Raw genomic sequence first — 25,144 nt, 5'->3', positions numbered from 1 at the left:
TCTCAGACAAAAGGAGAAATCAGGACATCTACCCAGCAGGAATAGGAACAGGAGCACCAGCGAAGCATTCCAGTTCGACAGACTGCACTTGCTCTCCCGGGTTTGCCATCTGCCCCAGCACTCAGGGCAGGGAAAGCCACCAAGGGACAGTGTGAGACAAGAGTCAGGAGTGAGAGCACAGCATAGCAATCCCCAGACCCCTTGCCTCTGGCACAGGGCAGTAGATCTAAGTGAGTTACCCAGCAGAACCCCCTGGTGAACCTGCCAGCAGTGACAGGGGTCTCTGGGGCACCCAGCCACATGAAGAAGAGACCAAAGCAGACTTTGGGGAGAGTTCATCATAGAAGCAAGTGAGGTGCACTCTTTTTGTGGAAGAAGAGCTGGAAACCAAGGGGACCCTTACATAGGAACTCACTGGCAAACTGTATTTCCTTCCCATTCCTCATGGGAAAGCTCACCTTGCCTTTTGACAGAGAAAGAGGGGTTTGTCTGGCTCCACCTGCCAAGAGCAGCAGTCTCAGGCTGTCCCAACAGGCATTACATTTCTGCATGATGCTTTTTAAGGGCTACTTAATCATAGAATCAACCAGGTTGGAAGAGAGCTCCAAGCTCAGCCAGCCCAACCTAGCACCCAGCCCTGGCCAACCAACCAGACCATGGCACTAAGTGCCCCAGCCAGGCTTGGCTTCAACACCTCCAGCCACGGTGACTCCACCACCTTCCTGGGCAGCCCATTCCAATGCCAATCACTCTCTCTGACAACAACTTCCTCCTAACATCCAGCCTATACTATGTAGCTGTCCTGATGCACTGGCCTTACTGCCTGCCCCCACTTCACTGGTGTTCAGCCAGGCAGCAGTAAGAATAGAAATGCAGTTTGAGGATGCCTGCAGACAGCTTTGTTTCAGGGCTTTTCCCCTCCCGTTGTCAGGGGTGCCCATGCCACCCACATCAGTACTTGCATCCTCCTGCCTTTGTACCACATTGGCTCACCTGCCCCATGGCACCCAGCAGGGCTGGAAAGGAAAGTGGCTGTTTGTGTGAGAGGCCAGGCAGCAACCTCCAGTGCTCGCCTGCTGGTTTTATGTAGGCAGAAAAGCGCATGGGAAACGCAACCAATGAGCACCTCTATGCAGAAAGCATCTCTGTTGTGGGGTTATCTCTTCCTGTCATCTCCAGAAAGACATTTCCGAGGCACCGAAGGCGGAATCTGCCTAACAATGTGACCCAAAACAAAGACATGCAAGGCACTGACACCGTATTGAGGGTGGTGCTGCTGAGAGCCAGGTGGGCAGAACTGAACATTGCTTTAGTCCCTTCTCTGCTCTACCCAAGCCTTAACCCTCTCTCTCCCTTTCTGTGTACTTCAATAACACTGGCAGCTTTCAGTGGCAGTGCATGTGCCAAGGGCAGGGCAGCAGGACCTGCCACGGGCTCTGGCTGCATGGGCCTCACCACATGCCCAGCAAGACACAAAGGAGAGTCAGTATCAGCTGTGCACCTCTCATGGCAGGAGACAGCAAAGGTATACACCAATTTACCTGAAAGGAGGTGGCAGCAGGACAAGGGAGGTTCTTCTGCCTCTGTGCTCAGCACTGCTCAGGCCACACCTGGAGTGCTGTGTCCAGTTCTGGGCTCCTCAAGTCAAGAGAGCTGTTGAGGTGCTGGAAGGTGTCCAGAGAAGAGGGACAAAGCTGGTGAGGGGCCTGGAGCAGAGCCCTGTGAGGAGAGGCTGAGGGAGCTGGGGGTGTGCAGCCTGCAGCAGAGGAGGCTCAGGGCAGAGCTCATTGCTGTCTGCAGCTACCTGCAGGGAGGCTGTAGCCAGGTGGGGTTGGGCTCTTCTGTCAGACAACCTGCAATAGAACAAGGGGACACAGTCTGAAGCTGTGGCAGGACAGGTCTAGGCTGGATGTTGTTAGGAAGTTGTTGTCAGAGAGAGTGATTGGCATTGGAATGGGCTGCCCAGGGAGGTGGTGGAGTCGCTGTGGCTGGAGGTGTTGAAGCCAAGCCTGGCTGGGGCACTTAGTGCCATGGTCTGGTTGATTGTCTAGGGCTGGGTGCTAGGTTGGGCTGGCTGAGCTTGGAGCTCTCTTCCAATCTGGTTCATTCTGTGATTCTTTGATATTTTTGGAGGCAGGGATCACTCTTGATGGCACTGGTGAAGGTTGGCGACAGCAAAGTGACCTGGACAAGGCATACCTGAGGGCAACCGTGCTCCAGTGCCACAGGCACACCTTGAAAGTCCCCCCAGTCTCGGCAGACACACTGCTCTTAGGTTGCCATGCATGCAGGTGGAGTGCTGAGGAGTCATTTAAGGAGGGAAATGAACCCCCAGAGTGGGAGCTTGGTGGGACAGGGAAGCTAGAACAGGAAGCGGCGCAGCAGCAGTGCTGCTGGGGATGTCTCGCAGCAGGTCACAAGGCAGCTGGCCCCCGGATCAAAAATAGAGGCAGAAGCAGGAGGCCCAGCAAAGCACCAACACATGCCCCAGCTCAAAGGGCAAACTGCAGTTCAGACAAGAGCTCTGCACGGAAGGAAAAGTCTCATCTCACAACTGCAAGCACAACAAAGTTTCCTGACTCAAAACCTTCCTGGTCATTTATTTCATCTTCTCAAGCAGCCATTTCTGTGCCTGCTCAGACTTCTCCACCTGCTGTATTGTTCATTGTGCTACTTGTACAGAGCCTGGCTTACTCCCTGGGCCAGTTCACAAGCTCTTTGCTCTCCTCCTCTGCCCAAATCCCAGCTGGGCTGGCAGATGTCCGTACTGATGTGAGGATCCTCATCTGCTGCCTCCTCTCTCCCCCAAGCTCCACTTTGCACTTTTTTAGCCATGCTGTGCTGCTCTGCTGAGGGCTTTGGGAAGGCTCCTTCACCCAGGAATCTTCTGTTAGTGTGGACAGAACATCTCCACCCTCGCCAAGGAGGAGAAATTCTACTGAGTGGAATCACAGAATCACAGAATCAACCAGGTTGGAAGAGACCTCCAAGCTCAGCCAACCTAGCACCCAGCCCTGGCCAATCAACCAGACCATGGCACTAAGTGCCCCAGCCAGGCTTGGCTTCAACACCTCCAGCCACAGCCACTCCACCACCTCCCTGGGCAGCCCATTCCAATGCCAATCACTCTCTCTGACAACAACTTCCTAACAACATCCAGCCTAGACCTGTCCTGCCACAACTTCAGACTCTGTCCCCTTCTTCTGTTGCTGCTTGCCTGGCAGCAGAGCCCAACCCCACCTGGCTACAGCCTCCCTGCAGGCAGCTGCAGACAGCAATGAGCTCTGACCTGAGCCTCCTCTGCTGCAGGCTGCGCACCCCCAGCTCCCTCAGCCTCTCCTCACAGGGCTCTGCTCCAGGCCCCTCCCCAGCCTTGATGCCCTTCTCTGGACACCTTCCAGCACCTCAACATCTCTCTTGAATGGAGGAGCCCAGAACTGGACACAGCACTCAAGGGGTGGCCTGAGCAGTGCTGAGCACAGGGGCAGAAGAACCTTCCTTGTCCTGCTGCCCACACTGCTCCTGAGCCAGCCCAGGATGCCATTGGCTCTGCTGCCCACCTGGGCACTGCTGCCTCCTCTGCAGCTCCTCTCTGCCAGCACCCCCAGCTCCCTCTCTGCCTGGCTGCTCTCAGCCACTCTGTCCCCAGCCTGTAGTGCTGCTTGGGGTTGTTGTAGCCAAAGTGCAGAACCCTGCACTTGGCCTTGTTCAGTCTCATCCCGTTGGCCTCTGCCCACCCATCCAGCCTGTCTAGGTCCCTCTGCAGGGCTCTCCTACCCTCCAGCAAATCAACATCTGCTCCTAGCTTGATCCCTCACCATCAGCAGGAAGCCCTACAGTGGCAAGCCATGGCAATGCCACTACTCCTCAGGCTGCTTGGCAATAGTTACCAGATGTATTTTTCTGTGTCAAACAAAAAAGAAGTCTTGATAACCAAAAATACCTATGCTGAGAGTAACCTTTCCTTTTCTCTGCCAGCAGAAAACCACAGAAAACTGAGCTGAAACAGTCCTTAGAGAGGCTGTGTAGCAGGTTCACCTGGGCTCTCAGCAGGACAGGGATGCCCTCACAGGCCTTTGAAACTCCCAGTGCTGGAGATCCTCCCCTAGAAGTTTATTTCAGTGCTTCACCTAATAAATAAATAAATAAATAAGAAGCCAGAACTAACTCTCCCTTGCTGTAATTTAAGCCCAGAGCCAAACATGGTAGAGAAAGTGAAAAGTTTACTGTTTCCCTCTTGTGTTTTTCCCACGCAGATGCTTCAAGTCTCTCGCATCTCCTGTTGGTTTGCTCTTCTCTGCATTAGTCGACAGCAATTCATCCAGCTTCAGACTACCCTTGAATCACATGCAGCTCCTTCTTCATCCAGGAGGTCAGGCACAGAGCTCTGTAGAGCTTTTTCTTACAACCATAGAGTCATAGAACCACCAAATCAGCCAGGTTGGAAGAGACCTCCAAGCTCAGCCAGCCCAACCTAGCACCCAGCCCTGGCCAATCAACCAGACCATGGCACTAAGTGCCCCAGCCAGGCTTGGCTTCAGCACCTCCAGGGACAGAGACTCCACCACCTCCCTGGGCAGCCCATTCCAATGCCAATCACTCTCTCTGACAACAACTTCCTCCTCACATCCAGCCTAGACCTGCCCTGGCACAACTTCAGACTCTGTCCCCTTCTTCTGTTGCTGCTTGCCTGGCAGAAGAGCCCAACCTCACCTGGCTACAGCCTCCCTGCAGGCAGCTGCAGGCAGCAATGAGCTCTGCCCTGAGCCTCCTCTGCTGCAGGCTGCACACCCCCAGCTCCCTCAGCCTCTCCTCACAGGGCTGTGCTCCAGGCCCCTCCCCAGCCTTGATGCCCTTCTCTGGACACCTTCCAGCACCTCAACATCTCTCTTGAATGGAGGAGCCCAGAACTGGACACAGCACTCAAGGGGTGGCCTGAGCAGTGCTGAGCACAGGGGCACAAGAACCTCCCTTGTCCTGCTGCCCACACTGCTCCTGAGCCAGCCCAGGATGCCATTGGCTCTGCTGCCCACCTGGGCACACTGCTGGCTCGTGCTCTTGGTATAATTCATCCAAATATGCATGAAGACAACAAGGAACAGTAAAAGCAAGAAAGACAAAGGCTTCAAGGCTCAGTGCTCCATACCCTAACACGAGGACAGTTAAAGGACAATGGGTACAAGGGTGGCTGCCCATCACCTTGAATCTCCTCTGCTGAGTCTCTTCATCTCCACTTGCTGCCCCCTCTAACTGTCTGCATCCAAGCCGTGCTTCCCTAGCTGAGCGTTACGCGAGGCCGGGCAGGAGGAGTTCCTGGCTATGGGAGGCTCTCTGCCTGATAAATGGTGGAGCAGAGAGGCTGTCATCGCCCCCAGGGTAGAGGCTCAAGGCCTCTGTCTCGGGCGGCTGGGAGCTGGCGGCTGGGCGCGGGGCCGGGGCCGCGGGGGCAGCGGCTGCGGCTGCGGCTGAGGCTGTGGCAGTGGCAGTGGCCGCTGCTGCACGCGCAGCTGCTTCGGGGTGAGACTGCAGGGTGGCTGAGGGAGCTTCCGCACCACCATCTCGCTCTCCACCTTGCAAGCCTGCATCACTTGCTCCTCACCTGCAACGATAGAGGAAGGCAGCGGTCAGGCACACGCCCAGGGCCAGGCAGAAGATGAACAGGTCAATGTCTATGGCTCAAGCAAGATATGAGTCTTACCTGGAAGGCCACTGTCATTCAGCCTGGAAAAGAGAAGGCTTCCAGGAGAGCTTAGAGTGGCCTTCCAGTATCTGAAGGGGGCTACAGGAAGGCTGAGGAGGGACTCAGACCGCACCTGGAGTCCTGTGTGCAGTTCTGGAGCCCCCAACACAAAAAGGACATGGAAGTGTTGGAGCCAGTCCAGAGGAGGCCACCAAGATGCTCAGAGGGCTGCATCAACTCTGCTATAAGGACAGGCTACAAGAGTTGGGGCTGTGCAGCCTGGAGAAGAGAAGGAGACCTTAGAGTGGCCCTCCAGTATCTGAAGGGGGCTACAGGAAGGCTGGGGAGGGACTACTGACAAGGTCTGGTAATGACAGGACAAGGGGGAATGGGTTTGAACTGGCAGAGGGGAGACTGAAAGTAGATGTTAGGAAAGGGTTCTTTGCAGTGAGGGTGGTGAGACACTGGCACAGGTTGAGGGTGGTGAGACACTGGCACAGGTTGCCCAGGGAGGTTGTGGAGCACAGAAGCACCCAACGTGATCTTTGATCACGTTGGGTGCTTCTGTGCTCCACAACCTCCCTGGAGTTGTTCAAGGCCAGGTTGGATGAGGCCTTGAGTGACCTGTTCTAGTGGGAGGTGTCCCTGCCTATGGCAGGGGGTTGGAACTGGCTGATCCTTGAGGTCCCTTACAACCTGAACCATTCTGTGATTCTCAGGTGTTTCTGCAACTCCAGTGGAACAACCAAAATCTTCTCTGTCCGCACCTTCCAGGCAAGCATGAAAGCTTCTTGTCTGCCTGGATGAGGTAAGGTACCTGGAGGCATTTGGGACAGCTCTGTGTTAGGGGAACCAGCTTTGCTGGGGAGGCATCAGTGGCTACCAACTGGACACTCCCAGCCCAGGATGCTCTGTCCTCTTTTAGAAGCAGACTCATTGAAAGGAAAGTGGGATGCAACCTCAGGAAGCAACCTCAAAGCACTTTGTCCTGCCACTATCTGCACTGGGATTTGCAGACAGCTGGAAGCCAGAGGTCCATTTTGCTAACATTAATTTCCCCACACATAGAAGAGGTACACTCGTTCCAGCTGACTTTTAATCACTGACTTGTCATTTGCTGGAGTGTGTCCAGAGAAGCTATGGCACAGTCGCTAATGTGGAACACTCAGCTGGGTATGCTCACAGCAGTGCTGTGCTCAGGAGCTGTGGCACAGTCTCTAATGTAGAAGAACACTCAGATGGGTATGCTCACAGCAGTGCTGTGCTCAGGAGCTATGGCACAGTCTCTAATGTAGAACACTCAGATGGGTATGCTCACAGCAGTGCTGTGCTCAGGAGCTGTGGCAAAATCTCTAATGTAGAACACTCAGATGGGTATGCTCACAGCAGTGCTGTGCTCAGGAGCTGTGGCACAGTCTCTAATGTAGAAGAACACTCAGATGGGTATGCACACAGCAGTGCTGTGCTCAGGAGCTATGGTACAGTCTCTAATGTAGAAGAACACTCAGATGGGTATGCTCACAGCAGTGCTGTGCTCAGGAGCTGTGGCACAGTCTCTAATGTAGAACACTAGGATGGGTATGCTCACAGCAGTGCTGTGCTCAGGAGCTGTGGCACAGTCTCTAATGTAGAAGAACACTCAGATGGGTATGCTCACAGCAGTGCTGTGCTCAGGAGCTGTGGCACAGTCTCTAATGTGGAACACTCAGATGGGTATGCTCACAGCAGTGCTGTGCTCAGGAGCTATGGCACAGTCTCTAATGTAGAACACTCAGATGGGTATGCTCACAGCAGTGCTGTGCTCAGGAGCTATGGCACAGTCTCTAATGTAGAACACTCAGATGGGTATGCTCACAGCAGTGCTGTGCTCAGGAGCTGTGGCACAGTCTCTAATGTAGAAGAACACTCAGATGGGTATGCTCACAGCAGTGCTGTGCTCAGGAGCTGTGGCACAGTCTCTAATGTGGAACACTCAGATGGGTATGCACACAGCAGTGCTGTGCTCAGGAGCTGTGGCACAGTCTCTAATGTGGAAGAACACTCAGATGGGTATGCACACAGCAGTGCTGTGCTCAGGAGCTGTGGCACAGTCTCTAATGTAGAACACTCAGATGGGTATGCTCACAGCAGTGCTGTGCTCAGGAGCTGTGGCACAGTCTCTAATGTAGAACACTCAGATGGGTATGCTCACAGCAGTGCTGTGCTCAGGAGCTGTGGCAGTCTCTAATGTAGAACACTCAGATGGGTATGCTCACAGCAGTGCTGTGCTCAGGAGCTGTGGCACAGTCTCTAATGTAGAACACTCAGATGGGTATGCTCACAGCAGTGCTGTGCTCAGGAGCTGTGGCACAGTCTCTAATGTGGAAGAACACTCAGATGGGTATGCACACAGCAGTGCTGTGCTCAGGAGCTGTGGCACAGTCTCTAATGTGGAAGAACACTCAGATGGGTATGCACACAGCAGTGCTGTGCTCAGGAGCTGTGGCACAGTCTCTAATGTAGAACACTCAGATGGGTATGCTCACAGCAGTGCTGTGCTCAGGAGCTGTGGCACAGTCTCTAATGTAGAACACTCAGATGGGTATGCTCACAGCAGTGCTGTGCTCAGGAGCTGTGGCACAGTCTCTAATGTGGAAGAACACTCAGATGGGTATGCACACAGCAGTGCTGTGCTCAGGAGCTGTGGCACAGTCTCTAATGTAGAAGAACACTCAGATGGGTATGCACACAGCAGTGCTGTGCTCAGGAGCTGTGGCACAGTCTCTAATGTAGAAGAACACTCAGATGGGTATGCTCACAGCAGTGCTGTGCTCAGGAGCTGTGGCACAGTCTCTAATGTAGAACACTCAGATGGGTATGCACACAGCAGTGCTGTGCTCAGGAGCTGTGGCACAGTCTCTAATGTAGAAGAACACTCAGATGGGTATGCTCACAGCAGTGCTGTGCTCAGGAGCTATGGCACAGTCTCTAATGTAGAACACTCAGATGGGTATGCTCACAGCAGTGCTGTGCTCAGGAGCTGTGGCACAATCTCTAATGTAGAACACTCAGATGGGTATGCTCACAGCAGTGCTGTGCTCAGGAGCTATGGCACAGTCTCTAATGTAGAAGAACACTCAGATGGGTATGCTCACAGCAGTGCTGTGCTCAGGAGCTGTGGCACAGTCTCTAATGTAGAAGAACACTCAGATGGGTATGCTCACAGCAGTGCTGTGCTCAGGAGCTGTGGCACAGTCTCTAATGTAGAACACTCAGATGGGTATGCTCACAGCAGTGCTGTGCTCAGGAGCTATGGCACAGTCTCTAATGTAGAAGAACACTCAGATGGGTATGCTCACAGCAGTGCTGTGCTCAGGAGCTATGGCACAGTCTCTAATGTAGAACACTCAGATGGGTATGCTCACAGCAGTGCTGTGCTCAGGAGCTGTGGCACAGTCTCTAATGTAGAACACACAGATGGGTATGCTCACAGCAGTGCTGTGCTCAGGAGCTATGGCACAGTCTCTAATGTAGAACACTCAGATGGGTATGCTCACAGCAGTGCTGTGCTCAGGAGCTATGGCACAGTCTCTAATGTAGAACACTCAGATGGGTATGCTCACAGCAGTGCTGTGCTCAGGAGCTATGGCACAGTCTCTAATGTAGAACACTCAGATGGGTATGCTCACAGCAGTGCTGTGCTCAGGAGCTATGGCACAGTCTCTAATGTAGAACACTCAGATGGGTATGCTCACAGCAGTGCTGTGCTCAGGAGCTGTGGCAAAATCTCTAATGTAGAAGAACACTCAGATGGGTATGCTCACAGCAGTGCTGTGCTCAGGAGCTATGGCACAGTCTCTAATGTGGAACACTCAGATGGGTATGCTCACAGCAGTGCTGTGCTCAGGAGCTATGGCACAGTCTCTAATGTAGAAGAACACTCAGATGGGTATGCTCACAGCAGTGCTGTGCTCAGGAGCTATGGCACAGTCTCTAATGTAGAACACTCAGATGGGTATGCTCACAGCAGAGCTGTGCTCAGGAGCTATGGCACAGTCTCTAATGTAGAACACTCAGATGGGTATGCTCACAGCAGTGCTGTGCTCAGGAGCTATGGCACAGTCTCTAATGTAGAACACTCAGATGGGTATGCTCACAGCAGTGCTATGCTCAGGAGCTATGGCACAGTCTCTAATGTAGAAGAACACTCAGATGGGTATGCTCACAGCAGTGCTGTGCTCAGGAGCTATGGCACAGTCTCTAATGTAGAACACTCAGATGGGTATGCACACAGCTCGTGTGGTGCAGTTGTGATCTCCTCAGCCAGGGACTGGTTGTGCTCACCCTTGTAGTCAGCCTGACCACCTGTGCCTTTGAGGAACCAGCTAGGGTTTCCCACAGGCATTGCCCTCCTTATCTGGACGAGGGCTGCTGTGGTGCACCAAGGACCTTTTGCTCTAACTGTGTACCTGGAGAACTGACTCACACAGACTAGCTGCTACTTGAGATCACACAGGAAGCCTGACAGCGTGCAGGGGCAGCACTTAGAAGCAAGCCTTTAAACAAGCCACTCCTCCCAAACGGACCAGATGACTCTGCTTAAGTGGCAGCTCAATATCCTCTGCACACCCAAACTAACATCAGTGTCCAGGTTGTAACTCAAGGCAAACTCTCTGTCAGTCTTAGACCCCACTCTCAGAGAAGACTCTGGCATCTGTTAAGGTCTAAATTACGGTCCTAGAGAGGGAGGGGTTCTCAACCACAGATGAACTCTCTGCCCACTCCAAAACCCTCACTCTTTAAACTGCTCCAATTTAGATCTCCAGTAGTAGAATAGAATACAATAGGATAGAATCAACCAAGTTGGAAGAGACCTCCAAGCTCAGCCAGTCCAACCTGGCACCCAGCCCTAGCCAATCAACCAGACCATGGCACTAAGTGCCTCAGTGTTTGCTTCAACACCTCCAGCCACAGCGACTCCACCACCTCCCTGGGCAGCCCATTCCAATGCCAATCACTCTCTCTGCCAACAACTTCCTCCTAACATCCAGCCTAGACCTCCCCTGACACAACTTCACACTGTGACCCCTTCTTCTGGTGCTGCTTGCCTGGCAGAAGAGACCAACCCCACCTGGCTACAGCTTCCCTGCAGGCAGTCGTGGACAGCAATGAGCTCTGCCCTGAGCCTCCTCTGCTGCAGGCTGCACACCCCCAGCTCCCTCAGCCTCTCCTCACAGGGCTCTGCTCCAGGCCCCTCCCCAGCCTTGCTGCCCTTCTCTGGACACCTTCCAGCACCTCAACATCTCTCTTGAATGGAGGAGCCCAGAACTGGACACAGCACTCAAGCTGTGGCCTGAGCAGTGCTGAGCACAGGGGCACAAGAACCTCCCTTGTCCTGCTGCCCACACTGCTCCTGAGCCAGCCCAGGATGCCATTGGCTCTGCTGCCCACCTGGGCACTGCTGCCTCCTCTTCAGCTCCTCTCTCCCAGCACCCCCAACTCCCTCTCTGCCTGGCTGCTCTCAGTCACTCTGTCCCCAGCCTGTAGTGCTGCTTGGGGTTGTTGTGGCCAAAGTGCAGAAGCCTGCACTTGGCCTTGTTCAATCTCATCCCATGGCCTCTGCCCACCCATGCAGCCTGGCCAGGTCCCTCTGCAGGGCTCTCCTACCCTCCAACAGCTCCACAGCTGCTCCTAGCTTGGTGTCATCTGCAAACTTACTGATGCTGGACTCAGTTCCCTGCTCCAGATCATCCATAAAGATGCTGAACAGGACTGTGCCCAGCACTGATCCCTGGGGCACACCACCAGTGCCATCTGCCAATTAGATGTGGCACCATTCACCACCACTCTCTGGGCCCAGGCTTCCAGGGGCATAGTTGTGTAGAGAGGACAAATTCTGTGAGATGCCTGAACCTTTTTCTTGCCCTTTCTCTGCCTAATGATTTCAAGGATCACAATTCCACATTAGAGAGATTTAGTGAGAAAAAAGAACCTTCTGACAGAATACCTAAGTCGTATATTTTAACTCACAGATGCTCATGACTGGTGGCCACAGCCAGGTTTTAGAAGAGCAATTCTTCTCTTGCTAATGAACAAAAGGGCTTCCAAAAAGAGTCTTTCATTCAAAGCATGTATCAGAGACTGAGGCCAGCAATGTCAGCTGATCTGCCAAGAGTCACCATGTGCCAAAACCTTCTTCTTGCTCACACCAAGGCAGAGAGCAAGCTCCTGTCCACAGTGGTGCTGTGAGCAGGAAGCTCCAAGTTTTTAGGTGGATGGATAGCAACATAAAACCCCTTCCAACACTTACCATCACCTTCATACTTTTGTCTTTGCTTCTTCCTGATGCAATAAGTAATCAAAATCACAAAGGCCACAAAGAAGACTGCACCTCCTGCTATGATAAAGATGAGATATAAGTCCAGCTGGCCTAGAAAAGGGAATGAAAGGGGATGTCAGCAGGGTAGAAATAACCTGCACAATGTCTACCTGCAATTCTGAATTCTCTTCTGTTGACTGGCTGGGTGCAGTCCCAAGCACAGCTCCAGGCTGGGCAGGGAATGGCTGAGAGCAGCCCTGAGGAACAGGACCTGGGGGTCTGGGCTGATGAAAAGCTCCACAGGAGCCTGCAGTGGGAGTGCAGCCCAGACACAACCCTGTGCTGGGCTGCAGCAAGAGCAGTGTGGGCAGCAGCGCAAGGGAGGGGATTCTGCCCCTTGGCTCTGCTCTCCTCAGACCCCACCTGCAGTCCTGGGGGCAGTTCTGCAGCCCCCAGCACAAGAAGGACATGGAAATGTCCAGAGGAGGCCACCAAGATGCTCAGAGGGCTGCAGCAGCTCTGCTGTGAGGACAGGCTGAGAGAGTTGGGGCTCTGCAGCCTGGAGAGGAGAAGGCTTCCAGGAGACCTTAGAGTGGCCTTCCAGTATCTGAAGGAGGAAGGCTGTGGAGGGACTATTGACAAGGTCTGGTAATGCCAGGACAAGGGGAAATGGTTTTGAACTGGCAGAGGGGAGATTGAAACTGGATGTTAGGAAAGGGTTCTTTGCAGTGAGGGTGGTGAGACATTGGCACAGGTTGCCCAGGGAGGTTGTGGAGCACAGAAGCACCCAATGTGATCAAAGATCATGTTGGGTGCTTCTGTGCTCCACAACCTCCCTGGAGGTGTTCAAGACCAGGTTGGATGAGTCCTTGAGCAACCTGTTCTAGTGGGAAGTGTCCCTGCCTATGGCAGGGGGTTGGAACTGGCTGATCCTTGAGGTCCCTTCCAACCTAAACCATTCTGTGATTCTGAGTGCACAGGCAGCCTCAGAGAGAAAGCCACCCCCTGCCTTTCTCTGTGCACAGCAGAGAGCTGCTGGTCTTCCTTGTGGAGCATTCTGATTGCACACTGATGGATTCAAGTTCTGCAGAAAACTGAGACCAGAGCATTCATCTGAGCCAAATCACCTCACTTAAATTAGCACAAATGTCCTATTCCCGCTAGCAGTGGACCCTGTTAAGGACAGGAAGCATCCAGGCAGCACTCAGCACATATCAAAAATAGACTTTTTGAGTACTTGTTATAGAATCTTGTCATGATCTTGGAGGTCTCTTCCAACCTGGTTGATTCAATGACTCTATGACTATCAACCAATATCCTCAGGTTCCTTTCCCAGTTGCAGCTTTCCAACCAAGCCTCCCCAAGTCTGTAGCTCACTATGGGGTTGTTGTGACCCAAGTAGCAGGACCTGGCACTTGGCCTTGTTGAACCTCATATAATTAACCTTGGCCCATGGATCTAACCTGTCTAGATCTGACTGCAAAGCTTCCCTACCCTTTAGCAGACCATCACATCCACCCAGCTTGATGTCATCTGCGAACTTGCTAAGGAGATACTCAATGCCCTCCTTCAGGTAGTCAATAGATATGTTAATGAGAAGAGGCTCCAGCACTGAACCCTGGGGAACACCACCTGTGACTCCATTCACCTCTACTCCTCAGCCCTGGCCACCCAGCCAGAGTTGCATCCAGTGCCAGAGTGCACTTATCCAAGCCTTGTGCCGTGAGCTGCTGAAGGGGACTGCTGTGGGAGGCAGTGTCAAAGGCCCTGCTGAAGTCCAGGCAGACAATGCTCACAGCCACTGGAGAAGGAGGTCAGCTTAGCCAGCTAGGACCTGCCTGCCATGAACCCACACTGAGTGGGCCTGGTCCTTCAGGAAGCAAGGGGTGCACAGGACAGCAAAGGCCATTCTGCCCCTTGGTTCTTTGCCCTTAGGGCAGTTTCAGCAGACCTTGGGTTGTTTCAGCAAGGCTTCTGCCTTAAAGCTTGCTCCCTTCTTATACCATGGGCTGGCCTCTGGACCTGGACTTCCCCTAAGTTCCATGTGGCACAAATAGCTGCACATTGGAAATGCTGAGCCAGCTCTTGACCACCTCCCATTCTTTGCTAGCTGTTGCAGGAACCTAGAGCAAAAGAGTGCTTGGAGCAAGCTACTCACTGTGAGGTGGAATGAACACAAGCCTAGCACGTTTAAGGACTTTTCCTCAGCACTGCACTGGAAATCCAGACATGGAACTGAATGCAACATCCATAGAATCACAGAATCAGTCAGGGTTGGAAGGGAACACAAAGATCTGCCAGTGCCAACCCCCCTGCCATGCCCAGGGACACCCTACCCTAGAGCAGGCTGCACACAGCCTCAGCCAGTCTGGCCTTAAACACCTCCAGCCATGGGGCCTCAACCACCTCCCTGGGCAACCCACTGCAGCCTCTCACCACTCTCCTGCTCAACAACTTCCTCCTCACCTCCAGCCTCACTCTCCCCACCTCCAGCTTGGCTCCATGCAGTCTCAAACCTGAATCATAGAATCACAGAATCATAGAATCAACCAGGTTGGAAGAGACCTCCAAGATCATCCAGTCCAACCTAGCACCAATATGAGCTGTTCCCTGCTTTTTCCTTAAGTTACAAAGCTTTCACAGGAGGACTTATGACTTCTTTTGCCCATCTAATACTTCTGAGCACGACTCTGCCCATTTAAAATGCAATTCCTTCCATTCTTTGCTTCATCTCTGATTCAGAAAGATGATGTGCTGAGTGAGTAAGAAAATCCATGGTACATTTGTGTTGTGCTCAACTGAGCCAAGCACTCCCAAAACTCAGCTGATTTCTCTGTAACCTCCATCTAGGGACATGCTGCAGACTCCAAAGAGCTTATTTTTCTCTTGTGGAAGCATCCATTCACATCAGAGAAAGGGACCTGGGGGTGCTGGTTGATCGTAGCAGAACAGGAGCCAGTAGTGTGCCCAGGTGGGCAGCAGAGCCAATGGCATCCTGAGCTGGCTCAGTGTGGGCAGCAGGACAAGGGAGGTTCTTCTGCCCCTGTGCTCAGCACTGCTCAGGCCACAGCTTGAGTGCTGTGACCAGGTTTGGGCTCCTCAATTCAAAAGAGACGTTGAGGAGAGGCTGAGGGAGCTGGGGGTGTGCAGCCTGCAGCAGAGGAGGCTCAGGGCAGAGCTCATTGCTGTCTGCAGCTACCTGAAGGGAGGCTGTGGCCAGGTGGGGTTGGGCTCTGCTGCCAGGCAAGCAGCAACAGAAGAAGGGGACACAGTCTCAAACTGTGCCAGGACAGGTCTAGGCTGGATGTGAGGAGAAAGTTGTTGTCAGAGAGAGTGATTGGCATTGGAATGGGCTGCCCAGGGAGGTGGTGGAGTTGCCGTCCCTGGAGGTGCTGGAGCAAAGCCTGGCTGGGGCACCTAGTGCCATGGTGTGGATGCTTGGCTAGGGCTGGGTGCTAGGTTGAGCTTAGAGGTCTCTTCCAACTTGGTTGATTCTCTGATTCTATGATCCACAGGTATCAAGCAGCCAGCAGCTTTGTACATATGTTCATGAAGAGGAGAAAACTGCTGTACAACACCATGAAGATAAAAAGCAAGATCAGATCCCCTGAAATCAATGTCATGGCTTCATATACCCAGGAGAAGATCCCAAGCCATATTTCCCAAAAGTGAGCTGTTAATTTATGTTGTGCTGTTAATTTATTCTGAGCAATTTTATAGTATCCTACTGAATTCCAATCTTTGGGCTAGGTGACTGAGGTCAACCTTTGGGAACTGCCATTAGTTTTAGAGGAATAAAGGAGGATGAAAATGAGACAGAAAGTGCCTCTGCCTTTCCCAGAGTGCTGTATCTGATCAAAGCTCTTTCAGGCCCACCTCCCCACTCTCTTCTCTGCTTCACTGGTCTACCAGTAGTGATGACTGACACCACTTGAGCCCGTCAGGATGCTGACACTACAAAGTCTGTCAGGATACATCTGTCAGCTTCAGGAAAAAGAGTCAGCAGTGATGGAGTGGAGGGAGAAAATGAAGGGATGAGTAAGACCATCGCTCTCATTCATTCCTTTGGTCACCCTCACTGTGCTGGCAGGCTGCAGTTTCCCCCAGGAGACCTCACCTTTGGTGAAAGCAGCATTGCAGTGTGCCCTGGGAACCCCTCTGCCACCCACAAGGCTCTTGATCCCAGATAAAGCTCTCCCTCCTCCTCTTCCAATCACCCAAGGCCTTACTGAACATAGTGGATCAGTGCTGGCCATGGGAGAAGAGGAGGAGCATGGCTCACCTCACTCCCTCTGGCTTGGCCTTTCTGCTGTTGGTGGGAGGCAGCAGCAGAGTGGGGAGAGTGGAGGTGTGACAGGGTTAGGTAATGCCAAGCAGAATCATGTTCTGGCCACCACAGCAGCATTGCCTCTCAATAACTGTAGTGATACTGGCCTTGCATATACCCCAGGTATGGAGAATCATTGATGCTCCTGGCACCTAGACCAGTAGAATCACAGAATCAACCAGGTTGGAAGAGAGCTCCAAGCTCAGCCAGCCCAACCTAGCACCCAACCCTGGCCAAGCAACCAGATCATGGCACTAAGTGCCCCAGCCAGGCTTGGCTTCAACACCTCCAGCCACAGCCACTCCACCACCTCCCTGGGCAGCCCATTCCAATGCCAATCACTCTCTCTGACAACAGCTTCCTAACAACATCCAGCCTAGACCTCCCCTGCCACAACTTCAGACTCTGTCCCCTTCTTCTGTTGCTGCTTGCCTGGCAGCAGAGCCCAACCCCACCTGGCTACAGCCTCCCTTCAGGTAGTTGTAGCCAGCAATGAGCTCTGCCCTGAGCCTCCTCTGCTGCAGGCTGCACACCCCCAGCTCCCTCAGCCTCTCCTCACAGGGCTCTGCTCCAGGCCCCTCCCCAGCCTTGCTGCCCTTCTCTGGACACCTTCCAGCACCTCAACATCTCTCTTGAATGGAGGAGCCCAGACCTGGACACAGCACTCCAGGGGTGGCCTGAGCAGTGCTGAGCACACTACTATAGATCTGTGCAACTGCATCAGGCTTTGCAAGTTTGTCTTAGCAATTATGGCAAAATAGATTCTTTTACCTGAGCACTTAATTACTTTTTCAGCTGTTTTTTCACTGACTTGGTTCTTAACCACACATCTGAAGGGCCCAGAATACCGTGTGTGCAGCTCCAACCTCGTCCCGTTCTTTTGGAGCTTTTTGGTTTTATCCTGAGTCAGCTCTATTAGAAACGTTTCATCTTTCCTCTTCTGCTTCACTTCACACTTGACAGATGCAGTTTTATTGATGCACTCAGCACTGAGAATTGGCTGGGGAACTGGCTCTGAAAAGAAGAGAAGGCACAGGCACATCTGAGATGGTTTCTCCTTTTGAAAAGCTCCAACACAGAGTAAGCAGTAAGGAAATAACAGCAGGCAAATAATAATAGCAAATAATAGCATACAACTGCAGAATAATGAAGAGCAAATTAGACATCTACTGCAGAAGTAATAAAGAAAATCATTGACACTCCTGGCACATAGACCAGTAGAATCATAGACTCAAGCAGGTTGGAAGAGAGCTCCAAGCTCAGCCAGGCCAACCTAGCACCCAGCCCTGGCCAATCAACCAGACCATGGCACTAAGTGCCCCAGCCAGGCTTGGCTTCAGCACCTCCAGGCACAGTGACTCCACCACCTCCCTGGGCAGCCCATTCCAATGCCAATCACTCTCTCTGACAACAACTTTCTCCTAACATCCAGCCTAGACCTCCCCTGCAACAACTTCAGGCTGTGTCCCCTTGTTCTACTGCTGCTTGCCTGGCAGCAGAGCCCAACCCCACCTGGCTACAGCCTCCCTGCAGGCAGCTGCAGACAGCAATGAGCTCTGCCCTGAGCCTCCTCTTCTGCAGGCTGCACACCCCCAGCTCCCTCAGCCTCTCCTCACAGGGCTCTGCTCCAGGCCCCTCCCCAGCCTTGCTGCCCTTCTCTGGACACCTTCCAGCAGCTCAACATCTCCCTTGAATGCAGTGTATTAGCCTGCATGTTTGGCCTAGCAAAGCAGAGCTGCACCGCCATCTCTGGACTACTTTGAGGCTGGTCCTGGCTCTCAGCCAGCCAGGCAAGAGGAGGAAGTTGTGTTTTCAGGGTATGTGGCAGATGAGAGGGACCTGGAGCCACAGCCTCCTTCAGCTCTGCCTTCAGTGGTTTTGTGCAGATGAAGTCAGCTATGATCTGCCTGTGTCCATCAGGGGAGATTTCCTCTGGGCCACAGCAAAGAGCTCCTTAGGATGCTTCATGTGCTGCCAAGGGCACTCAGCTAGCACAGCAGCTGCAGCATGGAAATCCATCAAAAGGGAACAGAAAACACAAACCAGACACCTCTTAGCTCTCAATGAGATTGTGACAGTGAGAATTGATTCCTCTCTCTTCTGATGTCCCGCAAACAGCTCACAGTTTTGGTTCCAGATTCTCCATCACTGCTGATGCTGAAAGAGCCAGGAAGGCCTGCAGGGCATTCCTCAGCTAGGGGCCACTGGCAGGGACATCAGATGGAAAAAAATTGATTTTACCTTTCAGACCAGCTAAACAAAATTATACCAGAGCCACCTCTGCTTATAGGCAGTGTTGGTTATTGAGATCATAAATTTTAAAGCCAATAAGGGCTCCTCATGGCAAATGCAGTCTAGGTTCACACTGTGACATCTGCAGCCTCCCTTCCTCCTTAAGCCCACTCCTCTTCTGCAGTCTGTAATCTACTGTAGAGGAGAACATCCCAGTGTGAAACACTGGAGTCCAGGTCCCCATGATGAAATCATGTAATAGTATCATCTAAACTATTGCAGCTGGGGGGGAACCACTATTTGCCCATCCCTACTAAGTATCATTTGGCTGATAAATTACTCTAGCAGCCAACAGTTGCTAAAGAACTAAGTGTCTAGCAGAGGTAAGGCAGCCTCTATGCTGCAGAGCAGATTAAATGATACAGCACATAGCTATGTTGGAACTTTAACCTGAAATTGAACCCAGGACACTCCAATGGCAGCTTTAATGACTTTAAAGCATAAGCAAATAGCATCAGGTCTCGATGGCTTAGAATCAAAGCATCAGTCAGGGTTGGAAGGGACCACAAGGAGCAGCCAGTTCCAACCCCCCTGCCATGCCCAGGGACACCCTACCCTAGAGCAGGCTGCACACAGCCTCAGCCAGCCTGGCCTCAAACACCTCCAGCCATGGGGCCTCAACCACCTCCCTGGGCAACCCACTGCAGCCTCTCACCACTCTCCTGCTCAACAACTTCCTCCTCACCTCCAGCCTGACGTTCCCCATCTCCAGCTTTGCTCCATTCCCTCCAGCCCTGTCACTCCCTGAGAGCCTAAAAAGTCCCCCCCCAGCTTCTTTGTAAGCCCCCCCTCAGATCCTGGAAGGCTTCCTGAACCTGTAAGTAGTTTGCACCAATAATTCCCAAAGTGGTGTGGTCTGAGGTCAGAGCAGAACTAGTTATGGTCAGTAACTCTGGTTTTCAGCTCAGCCTCCTCCAAGTAACTGCACTTTCTGAAGTGAGCAGCATGTTTGTGCAGAGAGTGCCTGCTTCTTGTAGTGACAGTGTCCAATGTGTGGAGTTAGCACCACGGACAGGTGTGCCCACCACGGTCACTGCTACGTCTTGTGCACCACACTGGGGGTGGCTGCTCCTGTGGGGAGGGACAGAAGACAGCAGAGGTGACCCTAAACTGACCAACAGGGTATTCCATTCCATACACATCATATTCAGTATAAAGCTCAGGCATCACCAGGGTCAGGCTCTTTTCTTCAATGGCCAGCATCTGAGCAGAAACCTGTCCACTCTGCCTTCATGAGATCCTGAATACAGCTCCAGAATCCAGCTCTTGAATCCAGTTCCCATCTGTCTCTGAGTCCAGTCTGGGACTTACCCAGTGCCTGTTCACAGCATCAGTGGTGATGATGATACAATTGCCATCAATCACAGAATCACTGAGGCTGGAAAAGACCTCTGAGATCATCAGGTCCAGCCTGTAACCTAATATCAGCTAAGCCATTACCACCAAGTGCCACATCCAATCTTTTCTTAAACACCTCTGGGGTGGTAACTCCCTGGGCAGCCCATCCCTCACCCTGTTTGTGAGGAACTGCTTCCTAATACGCAGCCTAAACCTTCCCTGCCAGCACTTCAGACTGTGCCCATTCAGCCTGAACTATTCAGAACATGAGGGTGGTTGGGCTCAGTGTTGGGTTTGTTAAGATATATATATATAGATATATATATATATATATATTTAATATATTTAAATATATATATATATAAAATCACAGAATCATAGAATCAAGCCGGTTGGAAGAGAGCTCCAAGCTCAGCCAGCCCAAGCACGCACCCAGCCCTGGCCAGTCAACCAGACCATGGCACTAAGTGCCCCAGCCAGGCTTGGCTTCAACACCTCCAGGGACGGAGACTCCACCACCTCCCTGGGCAGCCCATTCCAATGCCAATCACTCTCTCTGACAACAACTTCCTAACAACATCCAGCCTAGTCCTGCCCTGCCACAGCTTCAGACTGTGTCCCCTTCTTCTGTTGCTGCTTGCCTGGCAGCAGAGCCCAACCCCACCTGGCTACAGCCTCCCTTCAGGCAGCTGCAGACAGCAATGAGCTCTGCCCTGAGCCTCCTCTGCTGCAGGCTGCACACCCCCAGCTCCCTCAGCCTCTCATAGGGTTTGTGTTCCAGGCCTTTCATCAGCTTTGTTGCCCTTCTCTGGCACCTTCCAGAACCTCAGCATCTCTCTTGAATGGAGGAGCCCAGAACTGGACACAGCACTCCAGGTGTGGCCTGAGCAGTGCTGAGCACAGGGGCAGAAGAACCTCCCTTGTCCTGCTGCCCACACTGCTCCTGAGCCAGCCCAGGATGCCATTGGCTCTGCTGCCCACCTGGGCACTGCTGCCTCAGCTTCAGCTCCTCTCTCCCAGCACCCCCAGCTCCCTCTCTGCCTGGCTGCTCTCAGGCAGCTGTCAGTGCTGTCAGTGAAAGCAGAAAAGATGTATGTCTTAGAGAAGTGTCCTAATACAGAAAGAGGGACAACGAGTAGAAGAGGTTGTAGGAGAGGGCAGGGATGCCCAGTCTCATCCAGCTGGGCTCGGCATGGCGTGGTAAGAGCAGCCCTCACCCAGCACGACGAGCGCCGTCTGCTCCTCCGCCACCAGCTTTCCGTTCTCCAGGTACACAGTCACAGTGTAGCTCCCACTGTCCTCTTTCACAACGTTTTCTATTTGGAGAGTCCCGTTTAGGAAAATCTTACACCTGCATTGGTCCCTGGGCACATAATACCTAACTGTCCTGTTGTTCAGCCGAAGCAGCTTGTTTCTGCCTCTCAGCCATGTCGCATCATACACATCCCCGGCGGCAGCAGCCACGCTGAGCAGAGCCGACTCGTTCACTGCCCTGTACATCCTGGTGGCGACAGAGCCTGCCGAGGGAAGCACAACCAGAGACCAGCAATGAGTCGTAGCAGCCCCATTACTATGTTCAGAGCCCACAGCACTGACCCAAAAGGGTGCTACCCCCCAGGCTGCTTGAGCCTCTCTGCATTACTGCTGCTGTCTTCTTTCCCTGCACCTCTATGTTTTTCATTAAATTAATCTCAGAGTCCAATTTAAGCCTGAGAGGGAAAGAAGATAAAAGCTAGGCTTCCAAAAGCTGGCTTTATGCCCTGGCTAAATTATTTAGGGTAATTCTGCATGCCAAGATTCATGGCTGCTGTGAGCTTACTGCTGAGCTTGTGTTCCACATGTGACACAGGCTGCTGCTTAGAGCGCTCACCGCTGCAAACATCACTGTGCACTGCAGCAACACAAGCTAGTGGCAGTCCTGAGGAGTAGGATCACAGAATCAAGCAGGTTGGAAGAGAGCTCCAAGCTCAGCCAGCCCAACCTAGCACCCAGCCCTGGCCAATCAACCAGACCATGGCACTAAGTGCCCCAGCCAGGCTTGGCTTCAACACCTCCAGCCACAGCCACTCCACCACCTCCCTGGGCAGCCCATTCCAATGCCAATCACTCTCTCTGACAACAACTTCCTAACAACATCCAGCCTAGACCTGCCCTGACACAACTTCAGACTCTGTCCCCTTCTTCTGTTGCTGCTTGCCTGGCAGCAGAACCCAACCCCACCTGGCCACAGCCTCCCTGCAGGTAGCTGTAAATAGCAATGAGCTCTGCCCTGAGCCTCCTCTGCTGCAGGCTGCACCCCCCCAGCTGTCTCAGCCTCTCCTCACAGGACTCTGCTCCAGGCCCCTCCCCAGCCTTGCTGCCCTTCTCTGGACACCTTCCAGCACCTCAACATCTCTCTTGAATGGAGGAGCCTAGAACTGGACACAGCACTGCAGGGGTGGCCTGAGCAGTGCTGAGCACAGGGGCAGAAGAATCTCCCTTGTCCTGCTGCCCACACTGTTCCTGAGCCAGCCCAGGATGCCATTGGCTCTGCTGCCCACCTGGGCACTGCTGCCTCAGCTTCAGCTCCTCTCTCCCAGCACCCCCAGCTCCCTCTCTGCCTGGCTGCTCTCAGCCACTCTGTGCCCAGCCTGTAGTGCTGCTTGGGGCTGTTGTGGCCAAAGTGTAGAACCCTGCACTTGGCCTTGTTCAATCTCATCCCATTGGCCTCTGCCCACCCATCCAGCCTGGCCAGGTCCCTCTGCAGGGCTCTCCTACCCTCCAACAGATGAAGGGAGGAAGTCTTTGAAATGAGTTTTCCATTGACAGAAAAAAAAAAGTCTTCATTTCTGCCGAGGAAGATGCTTTATATATCACTTTTTTCTCTTCCTTCTGGCAGAGCAAAAAGCCTTCAACAGCCTTACATACTGTCTGCATCAGAGCAAACAGTGAAAAAATATCTCTGCATGAGTTTATTGTCTCCATCTCTTATAACTTTATGAGTTAACATCTTAATTATTGAGATCAATGTTGGTTTAAAAATGGGAGCAATACTATGCAAAATAGAGAAGATGCATGCATTGCTCACCCTTTTCACTTCCACAGCTCCACTGCAGACAATAAGATGCCTCCTTCTTTCTGTTAATATTTGTAGTAGAATATCACAGGCTCACAGGATGTTAGGGGTTGGGAGGGACCCAAGGAGATCATCCAGTCCAACCCCCCTGCCACAGCAGGACAATGCTATCTAGACCATGGCACTAATCATAGAATCATCATAGAATCCTAGAAATACTCCTTGTCCTCACCCCAGCACTGCTGCCCTTGGGCTTGGCCAGCTGGCAAGGAGGCTGCCAGTGCAGCAAGTCAGCAGAGAGGGGCTGGTAAGGACGGGGAGTGCCAAGCATGCAGGGGTTTTGCTGGATCTCTACCTATCTCTCTCTACCAAACGCAGTGTGCAGGGAGTGTCTCGCTGAGCAGCTCTTCCCTGAGCAGCCAGCAGCTTCTGCAGACACAGATCAGAGAGGAACACATCCAGACAGGCCTGGAAAGGCTCCAGAGAAGGAGACTCCACAACCTCTCTGGGCAGCCTGTGCCAGGGCTCTGGGACCCTCACAGTAAAGAAGTTCCCCCTTGTGCTGAGCTGGAACCTCCTGTGCTGCAGCTTACACCCATTGCTCCTTGTCCTGTCCCAGGCAGCAGTGAGCAGAGCCTGTCCCCCCCTCCTGGCAGCCCTCAGATACTTATAAACATTGATCAAATCCCCTCTCAGCCTTCTCTTCTCCAGACTAAGCAGCCCCAGGCCCCTCAGCCTCTCCTCATCAGCCATGCTCTCCAGTCCCCTCATCATCCTCATAGCCCTGCGCTGGACCCTCTCCAGCAGATCCCTGTCCCTCTGGAACTGGGGAGCCCAAAACTGAAGGCAGTACTCAAGCTGAGGTCTCATCAGGGCACTTGCCCTTTCAAAAGCTCTGCTCCTCTTTGGTAAGCAAAGGAAATCACAAGCCATGATGCACTGTGAGCTGGCTCTCTGATGTAGTGCAAGCTACCTCGAGGGTGGACATAAAACTGCACTCTGGCGTTTCTCGTTATGTATGTGTCAAATTAAGGCTCATTAACTTAAACCCAAAAGTGTTTACAGCTTATTAGTAGAACTGTTACAGGAAGCTCAGGTCCTGCCCTCCCCCCCCCAGCCCCCGGCTGAAAATTAAATCAAATAACAGCAGCGAGACTCCAAAGGTCTTCACTCACTGGGAAAGTGGAAGTCATTTCTTATCAGTACCATCCCACCAGGCAGTAAGTGCTTTAAAATCCAATCTTAACAACATTAGTCTGAAAGGAACAAAAAAAGAAAAAAAGAGAAAGAAAGAAAAGGGGAAAACAGAAAAGGAATGAAAAGAAAGGTAAGAAAGACTCACATCTTACACTGGGGGACAACAACAGCAAACACTTCACTAGGAGAATCCTTCCAAAGTTCATTTTCAGGGTCAAACCCCCCCAGCAAAAGAGTGTCTCCTTGTCTAACAGTAGCTCCTGGCAGGTGAAAGGTTTTCTGCTGTGAGCAGAGTGCTGTGGGACGTGTGGGTACAGCCCTCATGCCCTCCTCCCCTCCTCCAGCTCTCAGCCAGCACTTCTCGTTTCTAGCCCAGGCTGGGCAAGGGCAGAAGTGCCTCTCAACAGGCTGTTTTGTCAGGATGGAGACGACACACAGCAACAAGGAAAGCACACACTGAAGTGCAGGAATGCTCCTGAGGTCTGTCTATCCAGCTTCAAAGGCCACTCCTCACCCTCACAGTATCACAGTATCACCAAGGTTGGAAGAGACCTCACAGATCATCAAGTCCAACCCTTTACCACAGAGCTCAAGGCCAGACCATGGCACCAAGTGCCACGTCCAGTCCTGCCTTGAACAGCTCCAGGGACGACGACTCCACCACCTCCCCGGGCAGCCCATTCCAGTGTCCAATGACTCTCTCAGGGAAGAACTTTCTCCTCACCTCCAGCCTAAATCTCCCCTGGCGCAGCCTGAGGCTGTGTCCTCTTGTTCTGGTGCTGGCCACCTGAGAGAAGAGAGCAACCTCCTCCTGGCCACAACCACCCCTCAGGTAGTTGTAGACAGCAATAAGGTCTGCCCTGAGCCTCCTCTTCTCCAGGCTAACCAATCCCAGCTCCCTCAGCCTCTCCTCGTAGGGCTGTGCTCAAGGCCTCTCCCCAGCCTCGTTGCCCTTCT

At 52.7% G+C, this 25,144-nt stretch overlaps 1 protein-coding gene across 1 annotated transcript; it reads right to left on the bottom strand.

Annotated features, from left to right (window-relative positions):
- Nucleotides 1–5,037: 5,037 nt before the first annotated feature.
- Nucleotides 5,038–24,466, bottom strand: CD2 (CD2 molecule). Its single transcript, XM_064152138.1, has 5 exons — nucleotides 24,333–24,466; nucleotides 21,153–21,452; nucleotides 17,077–17,319; nucleotides 11,970–12,089; nucleotides 5,038–5,599 (listed from the first exon to the last, which is right to left on the bottom strand). The coding sequence occupies exons 1-5, from the start codon at nucleotides 24,391–24,393 to the stop codon at nucleotides 5,385–5,387; spliced, it is 939 nt and encodes a 312-aa protein (XP_064008208.1). The 5' UTR covers nucleotides 24,394–24,466; the 3' UTR covers nucleotides 5,038–5,384.
- Between the last annotated feature and the right edge of the window lie 678 nt (nucleotides 24,467–25,144).

Source organism: Pogoniulus pusillus, chromosome 12 (assembly GCF_015220805.1).
Source record: "Pogoniulus pusillus isolate bPogPus1 chromosome 12, bPogPus1.pri, whole genome shotgun sequence".
Taxonomy (NCBI): domain Eukaryota; kingdom Metazoa; phylum Chordata; class Aves; order Piciformes; family Lybiidae; genus Pogoniulus; species Pogoniulus pusillus.
Note: the sequence above shows the minus strand (reverse complement) of the source record. Positions and strands in the feature narration are given on the sequence as shown.